Genomic DNA, 22202 nt, shown 5'->3' on the forward strand with positions numbered 1-22202 from the left:
AGTGTAGGAACATCCTGTTTTGTAACACCTAAGAGTGGAATGGCGTTGTATGTCTGATCGATGTGATCTCTCGAGGTGTATTCCGTTATATCTGAGTTGAAATGCCGGTTCTTGCCATTTGATAACTGGTTGATAACTTCCCAGAACAGCTTAGAGTCTCTCTGCTTACTGGCATAGAAAAGTTACGCCCAGAGATTTTCACTATAATCCTTCTTGGCCATCTTGATGTCTCTTTTTAGCTCTTTTCTTGCTTTTGAAATTAGGGCAAGGATGTCGTGTGAGGGTTCTGAGCCTCAGAATCGAAGTTGTCTTAAATATTTGTTTAGTTGTTTTTTTTGTTTCCTTCGGCTATTTGTGATCTAAGCTACCCCTGCTGATCTTCCTCCTTTGCGTCCATTACCTTTTCTTGAGAATTCATTATTTAGGTCGTAAGTAAAGGATGACCAAGCCTTTGGACACAATAATTCAATTTTGAAATTCTCAAGAAGAGTAGTGCATGTAGCCATGATGTCGTCTATTTTCCCCTTATTCCAAGTAAGCCGTTTTAGATTGTAACATTGCGTGGGTAGAGACATTGCATTGTCTGTTTTGGGGTTTGCCATGCTTATAAGCAAGGTGAAAGTTTGCGGATAGTGATCACTTTCTGCTCTCAATTTTATTAAGAAGTTCGCATTATATGGAAGAATGGCCTGATCTATAAATGTGTAATCAAAGATTGAGCATGATTTTTTTAACCTTGGTGTATACTGGGGAACCTTCTAATGGAACTCGTCCGTTGAGCGTGCACAATGAAAGATTTTTCAGCAGGAGTGCACATCTGTCACCGTGTGTATTGCTTTGTTTGCTTCGTTATGTGTAGCCTGTTGATTTTCCTTTCCTGACATTTGAAAGGGTCATGTTGAAGTCGCCGGACAAAATGATGTTAAGATGTGGATGCACACGTTTAAGAGTGGCTATTGTTTCTGTTAGTTTCTCTATACTTCACATCTTTTGTTTGAATGAAGGATGGATATAAATATTCAATATGATAAAGCTAAAAGATGATGTAGCCACTAATTTGATACATGACATCCAAGTAGAGTCAAGATCTACTTCGGAAACTTCCCAAGAAAGATTGGTCGAAACAAAAATGGAGAGACCTCCTTTTGCTCTGCCATATTTGGAATCCGGTAGGGGTGAGTAGTTCGCTTTCCACTCCCTGTATTGTATAAACGCATACTAACACTACTTACACAGTTATACTACAGCGGCCAGTATGCTACAGTGCCCAGAGTCCATCACTTTACAGCAATCAGCTTGGTATGATCCCCGAGTCTTCACACCGGTAGGCATGAGTACTCACTTCTGGTATAGTATAAAAGCACTGTAGCGGTCAGTAGTTTGCTTCCCACTCCCTGTATGGTATAAACACCTACTAACACTACTTGCACACGTATGCTACAAAGACCAGAGCACATCACTTTACAGCAATGAGTTCACAGATTAGGCTCTCGGTTTTATAACCGAGTGTAGCAGCATCTCATCTCAGCACCATGTCACTCTGAGCAACATCGCACTTTCAGACCGGTAGCAGAGACTAATTCGCTTCACACTCCCCCACAGAGGTTACAGTGCTCCTATCCTCCTCTTTCCTACTCTTTCCGCCCTTTTTTCCCCTTACTCATGTCAACGAAATCACCAAATGGCAGCCAACACTTCCTAGTTGCAACCGCTTGCAGCGCTCGCAACCAATCAGCAGCAAGCTTGTGCTCGTTACGGCCCGGCCAATCAGATGGCAGAATTCCCAAATATCGATATTTGTAAATTTTGATATTTCTGCAAAACTACTGAATGGATTTACACCAAATAAACAAAAGTGTGCTTTCTAGACCAAGACCCTTCTCCCTGCAAATTTGAAGTAATTCCGTTCAGCCTTTGTCTAAAGTTTCCTATGGAAGTTGCATGGAGAAAACACATTTTGGGACCCCCCTTTTTTCTCGCCCCCCCTTGACGAATCACCCCCAAACTTTCAACATAGGCGCTGATATGAACAAAGAATTAGTTTAGAAAATGTCATGAAGATTCATCTAACGACGCCAAAGTTATAACCAAAACAACATTTTTTCTTCCTATGGAAACTTGGTCCTAACTATATCTACCTACTGGGCGTCCACCAGTAGGTAATATATATCCAAAAACTCTGTCACTTTGCCACAGTTGCACCACAGATGGAGACGGATCACAAAATTGTGCAAAAAGGTCCTTTATTGCTTGGTCAGCATGATGCGTTTCGGCTCGATGAGCCTTGATCACCTGATGCCGTAGTAAAGCAACCCTTCATTTATAAAGTGACAAGTGCCAATCATGTGGTAGCTCGTGAGTAGAACGGCAGATAGACATAAAAGAAATATCTTACAACAATGTGTTCACGCCATAATCAAGTAGAAAAATTAAACAAAGTTTGCACATTTTTAAATCATTGATGGTTATACTGAACTTGTGATGCTTTGTCTTGTAAATACACAGAACAATTGACTTTTGTTTTGTATTGCTGTTTGCACATTTAAGTATGATTGTCTTTGTGCCACATCATCGAAAAACCAAACTGTTCAATTTTTGATCATTTTATACTTTGTCTAATACATATATTCATTGTTTTCGACCTATGGAAGTTTCGAGTAAACAAATAAATAAATATATAGCTCGAATTATGAATTTGCTAGTGTTCCTAATTAATGTCTTTCTTTGGTGTTGCCGTTCCTACATTAGGTTGTAAGTGCTCATAACATGTGCTGGTTATTAGTGCTTTTAAGTGTAAAGTGCTAAGTGCTGAATTAAAAACATGTTTTTTATGTGTGCCAGCTCTGTATCGCTGCTGATGGCTGGGTATATTTGATCTATTGTTATGTGGTGGCAGTTGCTAGTTTTTATGAAACCCTGTTAGGTTACTGTTTTGGCCCCATACGATTGCTTATGCATGTCATTTGTTTTCTGATTTTTGCATTGAAGTTCTAAATGAGCCCAATAATTTAGACGAGTTCAGGGGCAAAATTCGTTATTTAAACTAACCCTTAGTTTTCTCATTTTGTACCTTCCTTGTTGCATGAAGGACCTGAGGCAATATGAGAAAAATGTGCAAATATGTGCAAATTGTGCATGAAATATCCCAATGATGCCAACTAAGTAGGTGGCCCCATATAGGGTTACATCCCTGGTGCTGGTCTGTATATTTGATATGCACAAATAGGTTGCTGCCTTGACTACGCCAAGTGGACCACTTACTCTTGAGGAACTGATATATCAAAATGCTCCTGAGCAGCCTAGTCGACCCTTGATTAGCCTCAAAATCTAGTAAACGGAACATTCAAAACAAGGCTAGCGGCCTGGTAAAATAGTTGTTTGATGTAACTCTTGAGATATTTTTTTTAATATTATGTAATTTTATTAAATGTTTTGTTTACATTATATAGGAAGAAGTGTAAATATCATGATAAGAAATAGTTTTATCTTTAGACAACACAAAAAGTGATGTTTGTTTTAATGTTTCTATTGTTGTGGTTTTAATTAACTGATCAATAAACTTATTTTGTACCTTTAAGGTTGCTGCCTTGAGTCATATGTGCCAATTACACTAGATGTGTAGACGGTATTAGAATGTATGGAAGGCATAGAGTACGGCCAATGTGCTTATATGAAATATCCATACATTAAATGTGTGAAATATGTAAAAAGCATATCTAAGGCATGTAAGGAAGACATATATACATATCAGTCATATAGCAAAGAGATAAAGTAACATAACAACATTAGGCAGTGTTTAAGAATGCTAGTTTCTCCATCTAGTATAAATACAATATAAATATTTAAATTGATGAATAAATAAAACAAAATCCATTTAAAAACATTCAATAAAATCATATATGCTGCATCATAAATAAATTGATCTAGAAATAACTTTGAATGTTAAATAATAAATATTGAAATGAAGTATTAGATTAAGACATTATAGTACCGCCTAAACTCGTTAAAATTACTGAATTGATTACAACTGTATTCATAAGCATGTATGTAAATCCTCAGACATGTTGAGGCCCTTTGGTTGCTTTGTGTCCATTTCTAAACTGTATCTGGCCTCAAGCTTTCTCAAAGTGGATTCTCTGTTGCCCCCTCCTGTACTACTCCAGTTATGTACCTGTAATGTTGTGCTACCAATGTAATTCAGATCACAGTGCAAGAGAGAACATAGACAGCGTGATCCGTTTTACAGGTTATTAGTTTTGTGATCTTATGTTCTTTGGAGCTGAAAGGTGTAATGTAGCTGGTTCTATTCTCACCGTGCTGGCATGCTTTTCAGGTTTTACATTTATAAAATCCCTTGTGTGTTTGTAACCAGCCGGTTCCTTCAATGATTTCAGGACTAGTTTTTAACCAGCTGATCCCTCATGGATGGACCTCTACTGTAGGTAATAGCTGGTTGCTGAGGTACCTGTGATCCAGTGACCGAATCATTACGAATCAGAGTCCAATTCAGGTTTATTATGGACTGCAATTGTTATGCTGATTGCTATATTGCATAATAATCCTGAAGTCATTGCCATTGTCCTTGATGTCAGTTGTTACCCCTTCTGTACCTGTGTCCTCACCTGCAGCCTTATCTTTAAGTGTTTCTTCTCTTGGTAGTGCCATTGATTTTAGGAACAACATGTACATGGAAGGGTCGCACACCATTATTTATACTATTTAAATTTCACAGTCCTCATATTCCGTCGCGTGCACACTTGTGGCGTGCTCAGCCCGTGAAGCACGTAATTATCTGAACAACATCATTATGGAACACCTTCTAGCTCCAACTCATGGCACAGCATTGTTCTGAAAGTACAAAATACATCCAATAAGATTCCGTCCGCTAGTAATAAACCACAATGTCATGTGCATCATTATTCTTGTCAAGGTTAACATTATTGAAGTAACTCTCAAAAAGCTACAGGCAAATTACACATAAAAATCCACTTTTACGTAACTAAGGGTTAACACATTGCTGCCTGCGTGAATTACTCGCCCTGTGCTTATAAAACCAACTGTTGCTATCAATGTGCTTCACAGAGTGCTGAGCACATAGACAGCAACAGTTGGTTTATTACTAGCGGACTGAATCTTAATGGATGTATTTTGTACTTTCAGTTACCCCTGAAGAAAGGCCCCAAGAGGCCTGAAATGCATTGGGTTATGATAAAAACTGCTTTTTGATTGATTTTGGCTTCAGTATGTGTTTTTGGCAAGAGTCTCGGATGGCCCAACATTAACATGAGAAAAATTGGAAAATTACGTTTCCTGGTTTGAGGATGGAAAGAGTGATGAATGTTGAAGAGATAAAGGATTACTAGCAAGAGTACAATGATGAAATAGTGAAGAAGTTACCAAATGGTTGCATATGCAATTGAACATTGATTTTAGGAAGGCAGCCTCAATGATTTTATGTGCGTAACCCCTAGCCAGAAACCTCTTTTCACAGTCCGCCTGAGCTGCCCTGAGATGCTCATAGTTACTGTTTATTTGTCTCATACGCAGCATCTCACCACACGGTATACTGTTGACTAAGTGTCTTTGATTAGAGCTGCAAGCATGCAGGGTAGAGTTACCTGCGGTTTGTTTTCTGAACAGTTTGGTTTGAATTTTGTTGTCTTTGATATATACCTCTGTGTCAAGGAAGGTCACTGTGCTATTGCTGATTGTGGCTGTAAAATGTCAATTACAATCATTGATGTTAATGTCATTCACAAATTGCTGGACTTGTTCCTCAGTGCCTTCCTAAACTACAAATAAGTTGTCGATATAGTGCAATCATGTTCTTATGTTGTCTTTGACATGGTGGGAATAAGTACTATTTAAGACCAGCTCCTCCCACCATAACTGTCGGAGAAGCTGGCCCCCATAGCTATGCCCCTGATCTGTTCCTACTATACGCTATTGAACATAAACACATTGTTGTGTAAACAAAAAGAAACCAGGTCTGACAACATCTTGTCATGTTCATTTGAATTAGTCATGTCCTTGTTCAGAAAATACGCCAATGCTCTTACACCATCATTGTGCTGTATACTAGTGTATAAAGAAGTCACATCTAGTGCCATCAGACAATAGTTGTTCTTCCATTTAATGTTTTTCAATTTCCTCCGAAAATCACTAGTATCTCTTACATATGAGGGCAATGTTTTCCCATGATTCTGTAGAAAATAGTCAACTTATTGCGAAGTATGCTCTAGCAGACTGTTGCAAGCAGATATGATTGATCTTCCCGGAGGTTTCACTGGGTCCTTGTGGACTTTTGGAATTAAATATATTGTTGGAATGACAGGGCTGTCATTTCATAAAAAATTGTATTCCTGTGATGTGACTAAATTTCTTCTTTTCCATGTCTGAAGTTTGTGGTAGAATTCAGCATATACAGATTTTAGATTGGATCCACTCATTCTTGCATAGAAAGTTCTATCATTTAATTGTACATATGCTTCTTTCGTGTATTCTGTCTTGCTCCAAATCATGATGTTGCCACCTTTGTCTGAATTACGTATTACAATTGAGTTATTGTCTTTCAATTTCTTCATCAGTTCTTGATATTTGCGATCTTGCCATTTCAATTTATTTTTTGTGCTTTGAATTTTATAGTTCAGTTGTTTAGTTTGTTCCACCACCTGTTCGTGGAAAATGTCTATTGAATCTTTCAAAGTAACCGGATTAAAGGTAGATTTTGATCTGAATGGTGTTCCTTGTCTTGTCATGGTTGGTGTTTGTGTCGAAATATTTGGTATGACGCTTCCTACTGTAATCGCTATCCTTGTTGGGATGTCATAATTTTGCACCCATAGATCATGTGAGGTACTCAGTAGTAGCATATCAGATTGAGTTAAATTACGTGATGGTTCGCCTTGACTTGATTTTTCTTCTGGTGTTTTTATTTTAGTAGCATCTTTGTTTTCTAGAATGTGGAATTTTTTTATTTTAATTTCCTCAAGCTCATGTATAGATCGAGTCTGGTTTTTGCATAATCAAAGTTGTTGTTGGAGCAGTATGACAGTCCCAGGCTCAGAATTTTTTTGTCATCGTCAGTTAGTGATATTTGCTAAGTTTATGATCATAATATATATATATATATCTATATATATATATATATATATAAAACACCCAGTCCTACTCCTATTGAAGAAGGCACGCACAAGATACATCATTATTTATTTTCTTGGGTCTCCCTCGACCCTGCGACTTGGCTTTGTCTATATGTATGTATATATATATATATATATATATATCTCCAAAATTACCTCCTTTACGAAAAAAAAGCTGAGGCCACAGTGGGAAAAACCATAGAAGCTCTTTATTCTGCATGATATGGCGAATGCATTTCGGCGTTTTACTGCCTTCCTCAGCGCCCAAGCAGTCAGGATTCTGTCCCTTGCGCTGATAAGTGTCCTGCCACCTATTCTAGAAATCCAAAACAAGCTCCGCCCCCAGCAGTGTCAGCACACCTGTTGTTAGTCCTCCTCCGGTCTTACAGGGACTGCGGGACCCAGAATGCACTTTGAGATCCCAGGTGAGTTGCGAATGGGGGAATATTCTGCCAAATGGTAGCGCTAAGTGCAGGACACCGCACAAAGGTGGAACGATTTTCCTGCTTGTTAAACAAAATAAATGCAGCCTCCTCGGGTCCACTGACTGCTCCAACCTTGGTGCTCAGGATTTCTTTCAGCGGGGGCAGAGAGATAATACTCGCCGCCCAGTATGAGGTGGATTACCTCACAACCGTCTGCTTGTCCTCCCAACACCCAGGCGGGCCCAGGCCATCCGATACATCGGTGAACAGAAGCTGCCGAGGCAGAAATGCCAGTGAAGTCCGGGCCACTTAGTGGAGCAGGGGCCTCTGTAAAATGTGTCTGGCCGACGTGATAATTGTCCAAAATTACCTACTTTACGAAAAAGAAAGCAGAGGCCGCAGTGGGGAAAACCATAGAAGCTCTTTATTCTGCAAGATATGGCGAATGCATTTCGGCGTGTTACTGCCTTCCTCAGCCCCCAAGCAGTCAGGATTCTGTCCCTTGCGCTGATAAGTGTCCTGCCACCTGTTCTAGAAATCCAAAACAAGCCACGCCCCCAGCAGTATCAGCACACCTGTTGTTAGTCCTCCTCCGGTCTTACAGGGACTGCGGGACCCAGAATGCACTTTGAGGATCCCAGGTGAGTTGCGAATGGGGGAATATTCTGCCAAATGGTAGCGCTAAGTGCAGGACACGGCACAAAGGTGGAACGATTTTCCTGCTTGTTAAACAAAATAAATGCAGCCTCCTCGGGTCCCCTGACTGCTCCAACCTTGGTGCTCAGGATTTCTTTCAGCGGGGGCAGAGAGATAATACTCGCCACCCAGTATGAGGTGGATTACCTCACAACCGTCTGCTTGTCCTCCCAACACCCAGTTGCTCGTAAGCAGGACGCGCACTCAGGAATTTGCAGCAAACTTTCTTTTATTCCAAGTTCACGCTACGTGTTTAGACAAAAACTGGGCCTTGATCACACGTTTACCATACTGCCAAGATAGACATGTTAAATACAAAAACAGTAAATATCAATGAGGTCAGGGGAAAGGTGAAAGGTCATGTGCCATTCAACTGTAAATTATTCTGCCATCTTGGACTAGTGCTTTTCTATTGAAAACAACAATATTATGTATTCATTGTGAATAGATTATACTCATTGCATGAGGTAAATGTCTACTCAAAATAATCCTTATCTCATGGTAAATTCATCTACATGCATTGTAAAATGAAACCAGCAAAACTGAGAGACAATTGCGAGTATTATCTGACTGACTACAGAAACCTATTGTTTTGATAGGATACGTTGCATTCAAAATGTTTTCGGTCTAGTGCCCTCGAAATAAACTCTCAGAATTCAGAAGTATCTGTGTATTCGGTCTAGTGCCAACAGTCAGCAGGCCAAAAAGTGCATATTATGGGAAACTTTAAAAAATACAAAAAATCATCAAGGATTTCTATCAGAAAGAATCTTCCCACCAACGAATGGCCACAAAAAGTCCATTGTAAGGAATATTTACTAAAAAAGGTAGAGTGCAGGGGCAAGATGGCCGCTGTAGAGCTGTGCTGAGCAGTCGCACCTATTCCCTCTCCTGCTTAGTAATGGACTAATATATGAGTAGGATGCTGTGTATCCCTGATGGCTTTTGATCACTGGTCGCTACGAGGTCTGCAGGAATATAATAAAATCAGGAAAAAAATCCCCTGGTTCAGACCGTCTTGGGACTGGATTAAAGGAAAAACTGCAGGCCTGATGAGCGGGATCGTAATAAAAAAAAGCAGGCTCTGCCGCCCAAGATGCCTCCACGGCCAGCAAGACAGGAGAAAGGACGGGAGAAGGCGAAAGACCGGCCAGATTCCCCAACGCCTAAAGCAGTGGCAGCGGTAACATCAAGGGGGATACTGGCGCCAGGAGAGCTCCTGGGGCGATTCGTAAGCCAGTACCCTCCACGGAAAAGGGGAAAAAACTGATACGCGGGGAAAGGCGAGTGCAGACGCCAGAGACTCTGTTGATGACCCTGCGGAGCCGCGGAGCACGATCTCAAACCTAACAGCCAAAGGAGAAGGTAAAAACAAGAATAAGGATACGGGAATGCGGCAACCTACCCTGACAGAAGTCTTTGCCACGAAGGCACAGATGATCAGCTGGATCTGGAAAAACACGTCCTCTAGGACGCAGCAAGCACGGACGCAGCAAGCGAGGAGAGTATGGTTGCCAGGCAACGGCCGACCTCGGCTCCGAATCGGGCACAGACGCAGTGGAGGCTCATGCTGCAGGACTGACTCACGGCAGAGGAGAGCCGATGCAAGGTATGGCAGGTGGAGCCAGTGGGGTACTCGGGGTGGGGGGGGGGGGCTCCTATCCACAAACCCGGGGAGTGCGGATATGCTGGGGGCCTTACTGTTGATGGAGGCAGAAATAAACTCCCCAAGACACTCAGTCAGCACCTGGGGCAGCAGTTTTAGCTTGAATAATAAAGATAACCCCACAAAAAGCACAAGCAAGGTGGTGCCAGAGAAGGGTGCTGCCGGTTCAATAGAGGGGGAGTGTTTTTACTCTGTGAGTGAAGACTCAGAATTTGTACTTTAATCTGAGGGGAGCTCAGAGGAGGAGGAGGAGTCCAGTTCAGGGTATAGCACCTCAGGTAAAGAATCTACACAGAAGAAAAGACATTCAAAATCAAGGAGACGTGCGTCTGGGTCTCCCCCCCGCCCCAATAACCCCTTCCATGCTCATGACGAGCTCAGCTCGTCATGCAGCACAGTGCTTGTGTGCTCATGACGAGCTGAGCTCGTCATGACCACACCCACTAACATTATGGCCCAGCACAGGAGGGAATCCTTCACGCAGTGATGTGGATAAGAGGCTAGACTGAGATTATTCTGCCACTTCACAGGTTTATCAGGATGACACCAATGCAGGGGGTACTTTACCTGAGGCCTCACCTCGCCGAGACTTTTTTGAGATTTTGTTCAGCACTCTCAAACAGATGCAAGGGGAGGCAAGAAAAGAAAGCCGTAGAGCAAGGCAGGCCTCAAAGAAAATTCAGAACACCCTAAGGAAGGTGAATACACTGTACGATGAAATTGCGGTCAGAGTAACGGAGGTCGAGGAACGGACAGGCAAACTGGAGGATGAAGTTGGGGACTGGCAGACATTTAAGACTGAGCAGGAGAAATTGGCAGAGGACATGCGCTGGAAGATAGAAGATTTTGAAAACAGGCAGAGACGAAACAATGTTAGACTGCTGGGTGTGGCAGAGGGTACAGAAGGGCAGGATACTAGGCAGTTCGTGGTAAATCTGTTAAGGGGGGCTTTTCAAGAATCCCAGTGGCAGTGGGATAGAGAGGCACAGAGGGCACACAGGTTCCCATTTATGCTAAAGAAGGGTCGAGGTACTGGGGGAACAAGGGGGGATGGTCAGGGGACCCTGCCTAGGGCAATTCTTGTAAATATCGGGAACTTTCTGCTCAGACAAGAGATCATAGACAAGGCAAGACCAGATAGCAGGAGGACATTTGAAGGCACCACATTCTTTGCTAGACCTGATTTCTGTCACGTCACTGTAGAGAGGAGGTGGAAGCTCAGACAGATGATTGCACCCTTTCAGGCCCTGGGCTCAGAGGCATACCTCCTCTTCCCTGCTAGACTCAAGGTAGTTGTAAAGGGGAAATTATGGATGTTCTCCTCGGAGATTAAAGCTCAGCAATTTTTGGAAGAGATTAAAAAGCAGAAAGGGGGTTAGGGAGCAGGCTTTACGGAGGCTTTGAAGACCGTATGGGATATCTTGCTATTTATAGATACAAGAATGAGGGTAGCACAGCATAGGTTGGTGGAAGGTGGGAGAGGGAAGCGATTGGCACAAATCAAGGCGACCACTCATAGGTCTCTTGACCTATTTGCCTGTAATGGCAAGGGAGAGGGAGGGAGCTAGGGGAGGGGGCTGGGCCGGGGTGGCATAGGGGGGAACAGGGGTGAAACAGGTACATGAAGTTATGGTATTTTTTTTTGTCACGACACACTTTTGCATGGAATAAAATACAAGGTGTACAGTACATGAAAGATAATGCAAGGCAACAAAAGATGCAGATTTTTCTCATTGATCCAACAGTTCTATTTGTAGGTTAAATGATGTATGTGTAAGGCATGTAGAATTGCCTCGATAAATGTGTGTGGGCTTAATGAAGTAAAGAAGAGGCTTAGAGTTGCTGCATTTCTTAAAACACTGCACTTGATTTGGTTTGCCTGCAGGAAACCCACATAGAGGGTGCAAAAGTATTTCTTCTAGAGCAACTAGGTTTTACTGTATTAGCTAACTCCAAACAAGGGACCAAAACTAGAGGGATGGCAGTATTGGGGAGAAAAGAGGATACAACAGTGAAAAGGAAGAAGGAAGATCAATGGGGGAGGTAGGTAATTGTGGAATTAATTTTTAAAGGGGAGACTATCACGTTGGTCACAATCTATGGGTCTATAGAGGATGATCCAGATGTTTTTCAGTATCTGGATGTTGAACTGGCGCAGTGGCCCGAACCAATTGTGTGTTGCGGAGATCTTAACCTGCATGACCCCTGCATGACCCCTGTAGCTCATTTCTGCAACCTGGAAGGCAATATCTAGGGAGGAAAAAGAAGACATATAGAGCACTGTCAGATCTGGTCTTTCATAATTCCCTGGAAGACCCCTGGATGAAGTGGCACCCGCAACTAGATGGTAGTACTTTTTTTCAGCCCCCCATAAAGTGATGGTCAGATTGGATTATTTTTTAATTTCAAATAGTTTGATTTCCGGCTCAAAAATTGAAAGGCAACCCCGGATTATTTCATACCACAGCCCACTTGTTTTGACACTAAGGTTGGGTCAGGTCCAAAGGAAAGTTATACAATGGACTTTTGAACGAGCGCTATTGCAAGATCAGGCATATCGGACATACATGGAAACATGGATTAAGGATTTTTGGGATATAAATAGAGGGACAGCACCTCCGGGGGTGGTATGGGATTCGTTCAAGGCTGGAGTCAGGGGGGAGACAATGAGCTTTGTACTGTCTGCCCAAAAAAAGGAAAAATTAAAGCTAGAAGAGCTACATCAAAACCTCTTGAAGGTGAAAGCAGATCTAGCAGTAGCTATAAGCCAGAACTCCCCACTGGACCAACACCTGCTTAATATTATTGCACTTAGAGCAGAAGCCCTTGAAGGAATGGCCAAAAAATATCAAGATAAAAAGGAGAACGCATACGAACTAAGTGAAAGAGTGGGCCATATCTTAGCATTTCAAACCAGGCAGAGAGTAGCGACATCTGATATTAAGGAGATCATAGATGTGCAGGGCAACTCTGTAACAGAGGCAGTCCAGGTGAAAGAAGTCTTTAGACAATTTTATACAGATCTTTATGCCTCAGATAATACAGGGGTCGCTGTAGAGACAGAAAGATATCTGAGGGATGTATTCCCTCCAGAGCTCTCTATGGATGATAAAGAGGAGCTAGAAGCTACATATCAATTGGAGAAATTTGTTTCGGCTCTTGGTAGTCTACCGTCGGGGAAAGCAGCGGGTCCGGACCAGATACCGGTGGAATTTTTTTAAGCATTTCAAACAGCACTATTAGTAGAGATGTTTAATATTATGTTGTTGGCGCAGGAGGGGGATTCGGTTCCTGAGTCCTGGGGAGGGGCAGACATCATTGTGATAGCAAAGAAAGGTAAACCTCCAACGGCTCCAGGCTCATATCGGCCGATTACATTAATGAATGTCTATGTAAAAATGTATTCTAAAATGCTGGCGAAAAGATTATCACGGGTTCTCGAGGGTCTGGTAAGCCCCTTCCAACACAGGTTTATTCCAGGGAAAGGTACGACACAGCATGTTAGGCAAGTAGACACGTTGTTTGATGTAGCAGGTACCCTGGGAGACCCTATAGCAGCACTCTTTTTAGACGCAGAGAAAGCGTTTGATAGGGTCTCCTGGGGCTACCTATGGTCTGTCATGAGGTGGAGTGGCATAGGTGAGGGATTTATAAAGGCCATACAGACCTTATATAAAGATCCGACGGCCAAGATTAGGATAAACAGGGGACACTCTGCAGTGGTTAAGATCAGCAGAGGGACCAGGCAGGGTTGTCCTTCGTCTCCTCTGTTATTTGCGCTTTACCTGGACCCGTTCCTGCGCAGATTAGAAAGAAATGCAGAGATTCCAGCAATGGCTATAAATGGCTGCTTGATAAAAAACACTGGTAAATGTAAATTGATACTTGTATAGCGCACTGCTCACCCGCAAAGGTCTCAAGGCGCTTGTACGAATACCGCTGTGGAACTCATCCTGGCTTTCCCTGTGAGGCGTCCACTCCTGGGCACCCCCAAGGTGGAGGCCAGGCATCCACCTTGGCTTACGCTGATGACGTGGCCATTCTGACCCCAACCCTGCAGGGGCTATTAGGGAGGTGGAAGTGGAGGTGCAAAGATTTGGACAGGTTTCGGGTTATAGCCTGAATAGCTCGAAAACGCAGATTGTAGAAAATAGGTACTCTGGATGCAATGATACTAGGGTTGTTGGTTCAGCGGTTTATCTGGGAGTGGCGATATCGGCAAATCTGGATGCTGTGGTAGAAAATAATATGGCCCCACTGATGACGCAGGTAAAAGGAGATTTAGAAAGGATGAATAATCTACATTTGTCACTAGTGGGATGCACTAATGTAATAAGGATGTTGATTCTCCCAAAGTTTCTGTACCTTCTTAGATCTATCCCTTTATTTTTTGAAGTTAGCTGGTTCAACGCATTGGAGGCAATCTTGAATAGATTTATCTGGGCGCTGGGTAAGACGCGTAGGGCTTATAGATTTATCTCTCTTCCGAGAGAAAGAAGTGGATGGGGTGCCCCAGACTTTAGACTTTATTATATGGCGGCAGCCTTACAATATATGCAGGGGCTAATTGGAGGGGCGAACCTTGACCGAAGGGTTACCAGCTTCTCTACGGATGTGTACTCACTAGTTCTAGGGGCAGAAGCGGGAAACTGCTTTCTAAACTGCATCGATTTTGGATATTTTAAAAGAACAACGTTCAAGACGATTGCTGCAGCCATCAAGATCTGGAATGCCTTTTTGAAGAAGTCAAGAATGGGAAGATACAATAGATACACTAGGTTCTATAAAAACATGTCATTCCCTCCAGCAATATTCGCAGATCTAACAATGGCAGAGTGGGAGGCAAGGGGGATCACACAGATTGGGGATTATCTTAGCTTAGAGGGGGTGCTTCAGTTTGCTGATTTAAGAAACAAGTTTGGTATTGATAATAGAGGCTTTTTTAAGTATCTCCAGATCAGGAGTTTCCTAGGTAATAAGCAGAGAGGGCCAGTTGGATTTGGTAGGAATGAGATTATCGAGAAAATAAAGCTCGCCGGGGAATGTACGATCCGATCTTTTTATGCAAGCTTGGTTAAAGGGAAAACGGACGATTTGGAAAAATATTGTAACAAATGGACGGAGAAATTGGGTCATGATCCAGATTGGTTTCAGGAATCATTGGAATTGGGTCGAACAGTTCTGTGTTCATCTCCTCTGCAATCCCAACATTATAAAACTCTATATTCATTGTATTTTACGCCAGCCAGGATTGCAAAGTGGGGTGGCACCACGGATATCTCTTGCCCCCGTTGTAATTTCCTAGAAGCAGATAGTGTCCACATTTTTGCCACCTGTCCCCAACTGCATACACTCCTGAGAGATATAGAGGTCTTCTTGGGGAAGTCATTAGGCATCCAAATAACGCTTACTCCACCTTGGATCCTTCTTGGGGTAGGTTCAGATGGGGATGTCGCACTACGGGAATTCATGTTTCTTGCAATGGCAGTATATAGATTGACAATAGCTAGGGCTTGGCTTGATAAAAACCCTCCAGTTATGCAAGCCTGGCTGACTAATCTGCTGGCTGCATACAATATGGAGAAGAATATTTATGCACGGAAAGGCAGGAGAGGAAGGACCCTAGGGGTGAGAATTTGGGAGCCAATTAACAAATGGAAGGAGGGACTGGGTCTCCACAGAATTTGATAAAATGTAAATACCCTTGTAATGAAATTGCATATATGTACTGTATAAGTATAAAGGCTATGGTATGATGAAATATATGAGCAAATTATCAAAAGCAAAAGAGAGGCAGGGGCCAATGGGCAGCCAAACAATAACAGCAGGCAATGACTCAAATCGTACTATAATTAATCTCACTTCTTTACAGTTATCAGAAGATGAAAAAAATATCCTGAAACTGGGTTTATCCTTTGCTTCAACTTGCAATTTCAATTATGCTGCTACTAGATGCAATCTTTACAAAGCAATAAGAAAATTAAAATTGAGCAAATACTATGCCTTAAGACCTAAGAAAAATACTACTGGCCAACAACCAACTACAACTAGCCTCACTGATATTCCTGGAACCCCTATTTCAGAGGGAATTGTGGAGCTATGGGACACTGATGGCACAGGGTATGACCATAATGAGGTGCAATCTGACAAGGAAAGAACGGTGGACATTTTAGGAAACCGGACCTCTGCCAAAACTCCATTCCGACCACCATCCGTGTTTATGCGACGCAATGCGATTGACATTTTCCATGAGAACACTGTAAAGCAACTTGAAGACCTACAAAGAAAAACATGCATACAAAATAAAAAATATGATAAACAAACACATCAGTACGAAGCACTGGTCTCCCGCATGACTAAAAAGAAGGACGTTGTCATACGTGGTAGTGATAAAGGAGGTAACATCGTCCTAATAACAAGAAGTAATCATTACAAGGAGGCATACCTCCAACTAAATGATGAACGTTGTTATGAAAGCATCAACACAATAACATTAAAAACCATCAAAGCAGAATACCATCATAAGCTAACAAAATGGAAAGCCAAAAAAATGATTTCTGAAGATGAACTCAAGTATCTCAAGGTGGAAAATCCTGTAACTCCCTTGATATACTTTATCCCTAAGGTAAATAAGGACATAGAAACCCCCCCTGGCAGGCCTATCATCTCAGCCAGGGGAGGACTATTGAAACGCACATCTATTTATACAGATTATTTTCTTCAGGGATATGTACGTTCTATTAATTCTTTTGTACAAGATACAGGGGACTTTCTGCTCAAAGCAAATCGAGTGGGGGATTGGATGATGGCCCTCGACGTCACTGCACTTTACACCAGTATTGTACATACTGATTGTCTAGCGGCAGTGGAATACTATTAGTGACCACAACAGTATGTTGTTACAGATGCTTGAGTAATGCTTAAAGAACAATGTATTCATGTACAATAATCTCTTGTATCGACAACTACAGAGAGTGGCAGTGGGGACCAGTTTTTCCCCAAGCTTCGCGTGTCTTCACTTGGGAGCTTGGGAGGAATTGGTCCTCAAAACCAAACATTGTGAGGTCTTTGAAAGCAATATAATTGGATGGTATCGTTTTAGACAATTTGTTTGTGATCTGGAGAGGTTGTAAACAACTAGCCTATGAATTCATTAAGGATATTAATGTTAATCATTTGAATTTGACTTTTACAGCAACATTGAGCCAAACCTCTGTCACCTTCCTAGATACCGAGGTCTATGTTAAAAATGGCACATTGCAAACCATACTGTTCCGCAAAATCACTGCAGGAAACACTATTTTGCATGTGGGAAGTGCGCACCCTGCCCACCTAATTGCCAGCATTCCTTATGGGGAAATGGGAAATACTGCGCATTAGGAGGGTTTGCAGTGACACCCAAGATTTGGAAGCAGCCCAACTTGCTAGCAGGTGTAGGTTTCTAGAGAGGGGGTACTCTGGACAGGTCATTGAAAGTGCCCGCATTAAATCTATGGGGCACAATAGACAATATCTGCTTGATAAATACAGGAAGGATGAACACTCTGAAGGGGAGTCTGCCACAAGTAGTCTTGGACCCAGTGGCACTATTAGCAGTACTTTCAGGATCATAACAGGGTATAGCAAACAACATAAGGCTATTTACAAAATTATCAACAAAAATTGGCCAATTATACTAAATGATCCAGTTATAGGGTCCACCTTACCATGTAGAGCGTCTCTCACCTTTAGCAGAGCCCCCTCATTGAAAGATCAATTGGTAGACACCTGTCCTGAAACTATCGAAAAAACAAGTGGCTGCAAAATAACAGTGGCTTTTTTAGATGCAAAACCTGTAAATCGTGTGTACATGGGATTAACAAAAAAACGTACACCGATGGTTTTAGCAATCAGGAACATCAAATCACCTAAGTTTTAACTTGCAAAACGGAATAAGCTATTTATATATTACAGTGCCCATGTTTGTTGAGGTATGTTGGGAGCACAAAGCTAGCTGTCCACAAACGCATACTTCAACACCTGAGAGCAATAGCCAACCAGGACAATACTTATCCGGTGGCTAGACATTTCTGCGATGTACATCAGGGTGATAATACTAGCCTCAAATATTTTGTTATTGATGCAGTCAAAGCCAACAGATGAGGGGGAGACAGGGAGGCCAAACTTTGTAAGTTGGTGACCAGATATATATTACAACTTGATAAGAAGTCTCCGGAGAGACATGTACACTTGTTTACCCTAGATCACAGTATCCTTTGGTAGATGTTGGACATGATCTGATTTTTAGGTTCTATAAGGCAGCCTGATGGTGTGTCCTTATTGATCTGTATTTAGAGTTTTAGGCAATTTAGTCTGAGCTACCTGGGAGTTATTTTTCAGTCCATCCTCTTGCCAATGATTGGTATCCCCGGCTGGGGGTATCATTATCTGAAATGAGTATCTATATGATCAATTACAGTGATATCAGTAGGAATCAGTGGATCCCTTGACATGCTTTGCACACGTTGATAAAGTGAATCTGAAATCAATCTAAAAAAACTCCTATATGTAGGATTGAACTACAGTTGCTGCTTTATGATAAGAATTTACTATTTTAAGTTCAGTTTTCTTCTTGTTTTTCATGTATTTTTGAGTACATTAGATGTGTTGTGTTTTAATCTCATGTAAATACTCTCACTCTGATGTTTGGCACTTATGATGATGATTATTTTATTAGGAGAAAGGTTTTAACACAACTATAACATGACATTAGTTGAAGTTTACTTCATGACTTCTCTTTTAGGAGCTGTAGAATTGGAGGCACATATGCACTTTCTATAAGTCTATGACATATGAAGTCAATCCAAGCTGCTAGTCTTCAAAGGGACATCTCATTATTATTTGGAATTTTAGTTCATGTCAGACGTTGAGATGATAATTATATGAATTATTGGAGTTGTGATTTTGGAATCCTTGGCATTTTATCAATCTTAGGGCACACCGATATTGTTGGCAACAAGGAGCAAGTATGATATTGAGAAATACTTATGCACATCTTTTGCTAATTTGCACAAATTTGAATTTTTGGACATGATTTGGCAGCTTATTGAGTTTACATTTATGACTGTTATCCAATCCTATATATCTAGGTAGGAGGATAACTATATTAGCTGAATCAAGCAATGCATTATGCCTGTATATAATGTACTCATAAATATCATGGTTATTGAGATGTCATGTTTACATTGCCAATTTGCACTTTTTTGCACTTTTTGCACTTGATAAGAATGTTGTGAAAATATAAAATAATATGCTCTTGGTGCATTTTTAAATGATATTTGTTATTATACATATTGTGCTGATATGGCTCAATTGAATTTTAATACGAATGTACTTTAAATTATTTTTAGTTTGCGTTTAGTATTTTACCAACATACCACATAGGGTCCTATATTAATATGTTTTGGGCCAGTGCTTCGATTGACATACCCCATCAAATGTCATAAGCTTTTCGTATGTCAATTATGTTGCCAAGACAAATGGGTATATCAGTGGCTACAACAAACAATATGCTATGTATTATATTGTATTATTTGAAACCAACTGCAGAATTAACTATTTGTATTTTACTGTGATAACGATATATGTTGTACAAATCATGAGCACCAATGATTTGGGACAGATATGGCTCCTCTATTCATTGAAGATAAATACCGAATACTGTGATGGTCTTTCTAACAACTATACACACCATACATTCGTGTTGTGATGTTGAAGTATAACCTTTCTTCTATATCTATTAATGCTATTGTCACGTGGTGAAATTCAAACTGACACTGTCACTTTAAAAATGAGCACTTTAATGATGGACGTTGTCATGTGAGCAAGGCTCCACGGAGCCGAAACGTCATGCGGCATATATCTGCTACAATTGAATCAATATTGCACTAACTATATATATATATATATATATATATATATATATATATATATATATATATATATATATATATATATATATATTCCACACTCCATACAGCAGCTTCTTTGTTTAAAGAAAATCAACTCGAGCCCGAATACGTGAGCATGTTATTTATTATTCAACAAAGGCAAACGAACACTCGACGCGTTTCAGTTCAGCCGTACCTTAGACGCACTATAAATATATATATATATATATATAGGCATGTATATATTTTCATTTGGGGCTATACTTACCTGGTATGTTTTGTACCACGCATATGCCTTTACTATACATACATGCATTGACAATGCAAATTTCTTTGTAAAGGCATGCATGGTAAAGGCATGTGCATGGTAAACACTTGTATGGTAATGTTGCAGTCATTGTAATAACCACGTTGTAAAGCCTTTGTGGTAATGGCTTGCGTGGTTCCGTAATACATCCTCACAAACCAGTATATTTGTGCATCCTCACTGGTTTGTGTTGTTTGCTCTATATGAATATTGGGCTATGTCTGCTTATGTTCTTTTGCATATCGTCTGTGCTAGAAATATTATGATGCTGATATCAATTAATACATTAAATTAAATATTTGTTTTTCCATAGGACCACTGTTATTATCATGGCTATGTAAGGAATGATAGTGACTCTGAAGCCAGCATTAGTCTTTGCAATGGTGTAAGGTAAGATCTTAGACTGTGTGCTGCTGACTACTTACAAGCTGTGATGTCTACACGTACAAGAATGTATATGATTGCTATTACTTTGTTAGGGTTTTACTTGTACAGTGCTGCATATCATGACTTTTAGGGTTACTTTTGAAAGCGCCAGTGAGGTACATTCTCCAGATTACATTTAGGGTTGGAATTCCAGGTTATGTGCTGATTCTTGGGAAATGGTTGAAGAGTTTCTTGAAAAATTGTAAACCAAATTGCCTGTCTACGGCAATATGGCTTTCACATCATTTATTCTTCTTAGAGAACACTGTGATTAAGGTATAGGATCTTTAATTCTAGGCAATATCACGTTGGCCATAGATTGAGACTTATGAGAGCTGTTTGTGATACCGACAGTCATCAGAGGAATTTTTTTTAGTCTCAATGCCTGGTTGTGGGTGGTGTAGTCTCTAGGATGTTTTTGTGCTGCTTACATCTCATTACAGTGGGAATTTAGGAGAGAAGGACTTTACTCTGGTATCTCTGCAGCTATTTGCACGACTTAATCAGTTTCTTGCAAAAAAAATTAAAACATTGAAAGTGTGGAGATATGAAAGTCATAGCAGGAGAAGATAAATTATTGGTAGTCAGGGGAGAGAAAAGGGACAGTAGTACTAAGATGAAGTTTACATATAGAGGAAAGGTTAGACGTAGGGGATGAAGTGTGAGGAATTACAAAGAACATCCAGTTTAGTGGCAACGACATTAAAAGGAAAGTCGAGGATGAAGAAAGAAAATGAAGTACGAGAAGACATGGAACTTCAAACCGTGAAGGAATTGTTGTTAGGTGGCAATTGGTTAGTCCAATTAACTGTAGAGATGAGACGGGAAAGCTAAAAGGTGGTGACATTTGCTTCCCTCATAAACAGACCGCAAGATCTCAGTAGTAGCTGATCATTTCAAAAGAAGATTTTCATACATCATTGCTAAGCAGCAGCAAGATCGAAGAATAGAATGAGCAAAAGTGTAGGCATTGTAACTATTCAGACAAGCAGTTTACACGAAGTGCGAAAAACGAAACCCCAACATTAATGCACTGACATGCGATTGAGAGAAAAAACAGGAAGTAAATTGGAGATGGACTAAATATTTATGGATTTTAGAAAGGAAAGTGTTGCAGAAAGATGAATAATGCCTAAATGTGGATGAGAGGAAGCATTTTTAAGAAGTAGTTTCTGAGTGGTAGGGAAACCACCAAGATAAGATGAATGACAAACTGTTCAGTCATTGAAGGTATAAAGGAATTAAAGAGGAAGACTAGAATGTGAGAGTAGAGGAGCCCATAGCAAGATATGAAATGGGTAATCCAGAATAGTAGGAGGAGAGGGAGTAAGAAGAGAGGTTATGTTTTGCTTCACTGATTGTTGGGTGTATACTAAACCGCTTGTGGTGACAATGAGGTCCAGGACCATCAGAGCAGTTGTTCCTTTGGTAGACAGAGTTCTCGGGTGTATGGCTGGCAAGTTGGGTCCACCAATGGAGCTATTCACACAGGTGCCTAACACTCATTAGTAAAAGTTTGCTGATACATTTTTGTTGAGCTTTACTATTTGTAGGTATTTACAAAATCTGTGTGTTGCGTAATGTTACTCAAAAGTGTAGACTTGCCGACAT

At 40.9% G+C, this 22202-nt stretch overlaps 1 protein-coding gene across 1 annotated transcript in view; it reads left to right on the forward strand.

Annotated features, from left to right (window-relative positions):
- The window catches only part of LOC147683096 (zinc metalloproteinase-disintegrin-like cobrin), a 2407169-nt gene that overhangs the window by 409377 nt on the left and 1975590 nt on the right, over nt 1–22202 (forward strand). Inside the window, exon 5 of the mRNA XM_086942497.1 lies at nt 20479–20555. Within this exon, the coding sequence (XP_086798623.1) occupies nt 20479–20555 (77 nt within the window). The remainder of the gene's footprint in view (nt 1–20478; nt 20556–22202) is intronic.

This window comes from Lissotriton vulgaris, chromosome 11 (genome assembly GCF_964263255.1).
Source record: "Lissotriton vulgaris chromosome 11, aLisVul1.2, whole genome shotgun sequence".
Taxonomy (NCBI): Eukaryota; Metazoa; Chordata; class Amphibia; order Caudata; family Salamandridae; genus Lissotriton; species Lissotriton vulgaris.